General features: G+C 41.8%; 1 protein-coding gene across 2 annotated transcripts in view; it reads right to left on the bottom strand.

The window, feature by feature from the left end:
- Nucleotides 1–5,630, bottom strand: part of LOC142485988 (uncharacterized) — a 13,757-nt gene extending 8,127 nt beyond the window's left edge. The window contains exons 1-2 of one of the 2 annotated variants that reach the window (XM_075584646.1): nucleotides 2,387–5,630; nucleotides 874–1,556 (exon numbers count right to left, since the gene is read on the bottom strand). In XM_075584646.1, the coding sequence (XP_075440761.1) occupies nucleotides 2,758–4,599 (1,842 nt within the window). In that variant the 5' untranslated portion in view covers nucleotides 4,600–5,630 and the 3' untranslated portion in view covers nucleotides 874–1,556; nucleotides 2,387–2,757. The remainder of the gene's footprint in view (nucleotides 1–873; nucleotides 1,557–2,386) is intronic. The other variant, XM_075584647.1, reaches the window with a different exon arrangement.
- Nucleotides 5,631–7,077: the final 1,447 nt, after the last annotated feature.

Raw genomic sequence — 7,077 nt, 5'->3', positions numbered from 1 at the left:
AGAGAGAGAGTGGGGGGGAGAGAGTGTGGGGGGGAGAGAGAGAGAGTGTGGGGGGAGAGAGAGAGAGTGTGGGGGGAGAGAGAGAGAGTGTGGGGGGAGAGAGAGAGAGTGTGGGGGGAGAGAGAGAGAGTGTGGGGGGGAGAGAGAGAGTGTGGGCGGGAGAGAGGGTGTGGGGGGGAGAGAGTGTGGGGGGGAGAGAGAGTGTGGGGGGAGAGAGAGTGTGGGGGGGAGAGAGAGTGTGGGGGGGAGAGAGAGTGTGGGGGGGAGAGAGAGTGTGGGGGTGAGAGAGAGAGTGTGGGGGTGAGAGAGAGTGTGGGGGGGAGAGAGAGTGGAGAGACAGAGGGGGGAGACACAGAGGGGAGAAACGGTGGGTGACACACACAGAGGGTGGGTGATACACAGAGAGAGAGAGAGGGTGGGTGACTGACTGGGGCGGGGGTGACTGACTGGGGGGGGTGGCCTGACTGGGGGTGGGGAGGCATGACTGACTGGGGGGGGGAGGCATGACGGACTCGGGGGGGGGTGACTGACTGGGGGGGGTGGCTGACTGGGGGGGGGTGACGGGGTGACTGACTGGGGTGACGGGGTGACTAGAATAAAAGAATAAAACACGATATTAGTGTATCATGTCCACATTGGGGGATTGGGGGGAAAAAAAGGGGAGGGGGGGAGTGGGAAGGGGGAGTAGGGGGGTGGGGTAGGAGTGGACGGTGGTGGGATGGATGGTGGGTTCCCACTAACTAATCACAGAATACATAGAATATATGGATCCAGTGACTCACACGGGCTTGTGTGGTGACTCTCCCTCAACGCTGACTGGTGTGGGTAAATACAGACTCATATACTGGAGTCTCAGATATACATTAAACTCACACGGCCTGATGTGAGTCCTTGCCCTCAGAGGGTAATGTCCTGTATGGATGGTGTCCTGTTGTTTCAGCAGAGTTGTCCCCCGATGGGTGTGGTGTGTGAGTGTCTCCTCTCCCCGTATCCCAAATGACCAAAAAGCAATGTGCAAACCAAAAGTCAAAATGAATTAAAAGGTCTTTAATGGGTTAACAGTGAAGACATGTGCATACACTATGCATACATGTTGTGGTGCTTAAAAGGTATAAAACAATATATGACACGATAACACAATGAACTAAACAGTATGATGTACTGAAGCAAACACAAAAAAGGACTCTCACACTAAACGAATATACAAAATCACTTGCCCAGCATCATCCGCTCAGAGCACTCCTGCACGATCTCCTCCTCCGTTTTTTGCTCCAACTGGCGCGTCCGGCAGCGGAACCGGAAAGGGGGATCTGAACCGGATGTCCTGCAGTGTGCTGGGTCCCTCTGTCAATGAGCTCCGGCAGGGAACTACGCGTTTCGCAATAAGCTTTGTCAGGTTCCTGCCGGATGCTCATTGTGTGCTGCATTTATAGGTGCCCCCATTAGTTTAATTGGAGAAACACCTGGATTAAGGGCATGGTTTAAATTTAGACGGTTATATCTCTTTATAGGAGCTACCTTTGGAAGCCCCTAATGTCAGGGATAGTGAGATGTGCCTGTAAATATAAATAATGGGTTAGATAAGCATATATTAAAATTAGATAAGCATATATTAAAATAAATCAATACATTATAAAAACTACATTTTAAAAAATACTTAGAGATGATCATTGTATTTGTCCTTAGAAGCATTTTAAGTTTAATAAAAAACGGTGGAAATTGGAATTTGATTGGGGTATTTGTGTGATTTGGAATCTTTTAGTTCCTCCGTGTGCAGTATTTTTAAAACCATTCTCTGTTGGTTAAAATCTTTACATATGTAAAACAATAGTGCCACCATGTGGCTGGATGTGAAAATTACCTCAACACTGTCATAACCTAATGGTAAAAGTTAAGCAATCTTGGTAGTGTGGCACACATCCCTTTAAAGTAACTTAAAAATGTGCCAGAGTGTATTACAGCAAAAAATATATTTATGTGACAAAAGTTATAACGAATTACATATTTGACGGAAAAAATATAATATTATTATTATCAAGATGGTTAAAAAACCTTACTGTTTATAGCCACTACATCTGACATAAGGGTAGAACAACCTAGGCACCCAAAATCTTGGTTTCCTCATTCAGCTATCTAAAATGTACCACTCAATATCTCCGTGTTAGTTAAAAGATATTTCAAATGCTGCCACCAAGTGGCCGCATATCGAAATTGCTATTTCAAAACCCTAATATTATCTCTACCACACTGTGGATAGTGCGGTATTCAGTTAAGTGTAGAGTCATTGTTTAAAATATATTGCAAAAGTATATTCCAGCGGATGACGAGAGTATATCAAATATGCATGAGCATGGGTTTACACAGACATTTGATATTAGAAAAACACTTGTATAGGTGATTTCGACGCGGAGCTCTCATGTGGTGAAAAAGTTCAAAATGTTCAAAACGTATAGTCCAGATTCTTCATAACTCCTTTCTAACTTCAATTCATGTTGCAGAGGTTGTCGCGATGGTATGCATCATTTCTGGTCCTCAAGGGTTGGTTCGAGGTAGATTCATATTTGGGACGTGCGCCCTATTGGAGATTGGAGAGGAAGTGGATCAGTGTGTGTTAAAACAAAGAGGTAGATGTAAATGAAATTTAATAAAATAAAATAGTAGATGTTATAGAATAGTAGATGTTTATAAAATATTAAAAAATAAAAGTTGTTTAAAAATTGTTTACAAATGGGGGATTTGGAGCAGATTGATGGGTGTTCAGAGAAAGGCTGCAATGTCTATCTCTACATTGAGGCCTGTGGGTACCAGGCTTTTCAATTTGTAGATCCAAAACGTTTCTTTTCTTGATAGAGATGTCAGTCTGTCGCCTCCCCTCCAATGTGGGGGGACTACTTCAATGCCCCTAAATTCAAGGCCCGACGGATCTCCTTGGTGATGTAGTGCGAAATGCTTAGAGACACTATGTGTCATTAGTTTCCGTCTGATATTCCCTAGGTGTTCCAAAATACGCACCCGCAGGGGTCGACTGGTGCGCCCTACATATTGGAGTCCACAGGGGCAGTTTAAAAGGTAGACTACGAATTCTGATTTGCAATTAATGAAGCTGCCGGTTTTGAACTGTTCTCCTGTTGTATTAGAGCTGAACTGAATTTTTTCCTTACTTCCCTGTTTGCATGCTTTGCATGTATTACATCTATGGAAACCTTTGGCTGTTTGTAGCCAGTTTGAGTCCTGGCCTGTTGTTCTATTCTCCATTCTAAAGAGGCTTGGTGCTAACTTTCTTTTGATGTTATCTGCCCTTTTATAGATGACTTTCGGTTTTTCTGGGAGGTACTCTTTCAGGGTGGGGTCTCCCTGTAGGAGATGCCAGTGTTTATTCAGGATCTGTTGTATGCTTCCTGCATCCTGACTAAACTGTGTTAAGAAAGCGATGCTGAACTCTTCTTTGGGTTTAGGTGGATTAGTTTTAAGGATTTCAATACGTTCGAGCTCCCCTACTTCTCTTATTGCTATATCCATCTTATCGTTATCATAGTTTTTAGCAATGAAACGCTTCTTAAGAATATTGGATTGTTCCCTATAAATATGGTCATCGCTACAGTTTCTCCTAATTCGACGAAACTGTCCTGGGGGTATGTTCTTTAACCATTTTTTGTGGTGGCAGCTAGTGTTAAGTAGGTAGTTGTTACAGTCCACTTTTTTGAAGAAAGTTTTAGTCTTTAGTTTGGTGTCTTCTATGTAAATAGTAAGGTCTAAGAAGTCTACCGTGTTATTTCCTATGCAAGTTGTAAAAGCCAAGTTCCTCTCATTAGTATTAATATAGTTTAAGAAATGGTTCAAGTTTTCACTACTACCTTTCCAGATGAAAAACACATCATCGATGTATCTTCGCCATAGCACGAGATCCGCACCAAATTCATGCTCTGACCAGATGGTATCAGTCTCCCAATTGTCCATGAACAGATTGGCATAACTTGGTGCGAATTTCGTACTCATCGCTGTGCCACATTTTTGTAGGAAATATGTTCCATCAAATTTAAAAAGGTTATGCTTCAGAATAAAATTGATACTTTCTAAAATGAAGCGTCTTTGTTCTATTTTAACAGTTGGGTCTTTTGTTAATGTCCTATTGATGGCTTCAATTCCATCGTCGTGTTTTATGGATGTGTATAATGAAGTTACATCACAAGTGCAGATTTTGTAGTCATCTTGCCAAATTACCTGTTCTAATACATTAAGAATTTGCGTGGTATCTCTTAGATAGGACCGCATCTCCGCAACATATGGTTGTAGAAAACCATCTATATATTCCGATAGTCGCGACGTGAGTGAGCCTATCCCAGAGATGATGGGTCTCCCTGGTGGTGCTTTAATATCCTTATGTATTTTGGGTAAAAAATAAAATATCGGCATAACTGGGAATTTTATATTTAAATAGTCGTATTCTTTTTCATTTAGGACTCCTGTTGTACTGCCTTTGTCTAGTAGGGTGAGGAATTCTATACAGAATTCTTTATGCGGATTCGTCTTAAGACGTGCATAGGTGATGTCGTCAGATAATATCCTCTCTGCTTCTCCCTTATAATATTCAGTGTCCATAATGACAACCCCCCCCCCCCTTTGTCTGCTTGTTTGAATATGATATCCTTATCTTTCTCTAAGTTTTGCAAAGCGATTTTCTCTTTTAGTGTTAAATTGTTCTTCGTTATCTTTGTCGTACCTGAGGTCAGTTTGTCAAAGTCTTCCTGGATTTTTTGGTGGAACACTTCTAGATTATGGCCTTTTGCCCAGCTAGGATAGAATTTGGACTTGTTTTTAAGATTTGAATGTTTAAAATCACTCTCTATGTTTATGTTCGTATCATTACTTACTATCTCCCTAGTTTGTGCGTCTTTGGAAAGAATTTTTTTTTTAAGCGTAAGCTGTCTGATGTATTTGTGTGCGTCTATATACAGATTAAAACTATTCGCCTTAGCAACTGGCGCGAAATTCAGCCCCTTTTTTATAAGCTTACATTCATCTATGTTGAGTTCTTTTTTACTTAGATTAAATATATTGTTTACATCGCTGCTCTTTTCCTGTGTCCTTCTTCCTCCCCGCTTTCCTCGTGTGGTCTTTTTCTGAGTTTTGTGTTTGGTGTTTCTATTTCTTTCTGTTCTTCTACCACTAGAGTGCGATTCTGGGTGGCTATTGGTGGTGGTTTTGCTACTTGGGCCTGTTCTAAAAAATGACCTGTATGTGGTCTGGGTGATCGTTGTTCTCTCACGTGACCTTGCTCCTTATCATGTCTTTCTCTGTATGTTTGCCTCTGTTCCCTGTAAGGTGATTTGCGTTCCCGTCTTGGGCTCTGGTCCCTATATTGTTTGTGGGGTGACCGGTAGTGTCTCCTTTGGCTTTCTTCTCTCTCATAGCGTCTCTCTCTGTATTCCCGATTTGACCCATAGTGTTTGTAAGGTGATCTGTGGTCCCTATCTCTGCTCCTTTCTTTCTCATACCTGCTATCACGTTCAAGTGGTGATCTAGTTCTGTAGTTATATGTTGTTGGCTTAGCAGTGTGATACCTTTCGTGATACTCTTTTGCTTTAGAATAGTATTTATTGTCCTGCCAATGTTCTTCTCTGTTTCTATCATTTTTCTTTGCCTCTTCCCTTTTGTGGCTTCCTGTGTCTTCAATAGTGTGCGTTTTAGTTTCTTTATTCTCTCTAGGGGTTTCTAGGACACCCGCCTCCTGCCTTCTTGGTGGAATTTGTCTAGCCTCTTTATTAAATGATACATTCTTATTGTTTTCATATTTGGGATAGTTCTTATGCCTCTCTGGATTCGTTGGATAGCTTAATGTGTTGGATCTTGAATTCTGGTTTTTATTACTATCTTCTCTACTCCTATATTTGAACATTTTCCTATCCCTTGGGGTGCTAGGTGGGACTAGTGAGACCCGTTGCCATTTGGGGTTTGACCCCACTACATAATCTTCCTCGTCTCGTCTGAATTTTTTGTTCTTTGACTCTATCAGGTTTTTTTCTATGGCGTCTATTTCATCCGCTAGTTTTCTGTCCCTACTTATGAAGGTGGGATTATCTATAGAGGTTTCTAATCTTTTCTGAATTAGTGTGACTTCTCGGTCAATTTCTATTAGTGTCTTTGTATGGTGTTTAATGATAAGTTTCATTAAAGTGAATGAACAGGCATCCATAGCTTCCTCCCATTGTACATTGTATTCTACATCTGCTAATTCAAAGGATGATTTTTTATCAAACCGTAAACCCCTAGGAATACGTTTGATGTCAATGTATTTTTCTAGGTAGACTTTGTCCCAGACCTTTTTGGTCTCCTTCTTAAGTAAATTCTCTAGTTTATCGAATTCATTATTTATTGTTTCTAAGTCTCCCATTTCCGCTGACTCAATTTCTCTCATTTTGTTCTCTATGTTGTTACTTCTAAAAATTCTTTTTGTGAAAACACTCCCCTTGATTTCGACCATATCTTCTATCTCTATGGTTGCTACTTCCATGTTGAGATTTCTAATGTGGGGTGCTGCCACCAGGATGGGATTAGAGAAGTCTGGAGGTTATTTGGACTGGGGCGCTCCCTAAATTTTGTGGCTTAAAAAGTTGTTGTAACGCCTTACTCTGTTAAAAAATGATAAAATATAAAATATGATTTTGGTGTTTGTGGTGCAAAAGGGTGTGTAGAAAAACATATACTGGCCCTTTTAGTTGATTTTGTGGTTGCTGCTTGACCTTGGAGAAGGGAATCCCGTGTCCTTCTCAGCGTGGCAGTAGTGGTGTGAAGATGGTCAGCGCGAACCTCGTGGACCTCACGGATATAGTGGATCCGGATGCAGTATTAAGACAAGAATAAAAGAATAAAACACGATATTAGTGTATCATGTCCACATTGGGGGATTGGGGGGAAAAAAAGGGGAGGGGGGGAGTGGGAAGGGGGAGTAGGGGGGTGGGGTAGGAGTGGACGGTGGTGGGATGGATGGTGGGTTCCCACTAACTAATCACAGAATACATAGAATATATGGATCCAGTGACTCACACGGGCTTGTGTGGTGTCTCTCCCTCAACGCTG

This window comes from Ascaphus truei, unplaced genomic scaffold (assembly GCF_040206685.1).
Source record: "Ascaphus truei isolate aAscTru1 unplaced genomic scaffold, aAscTru1.hap1 HAP1_SCAFFOLD_698, whole genome shotgun sequence".
NCBI classification, from domain to species: Eukaryota; Metazoa; Chordata; class Amphibia; order Anura; family Ascaphidae; genus Ascaphus; species Ascaphus truei.
Note: the sequence above shows the minus strand (reverse complement) of the source record. Positions and strands in the feature narration are given on the sequence as shown.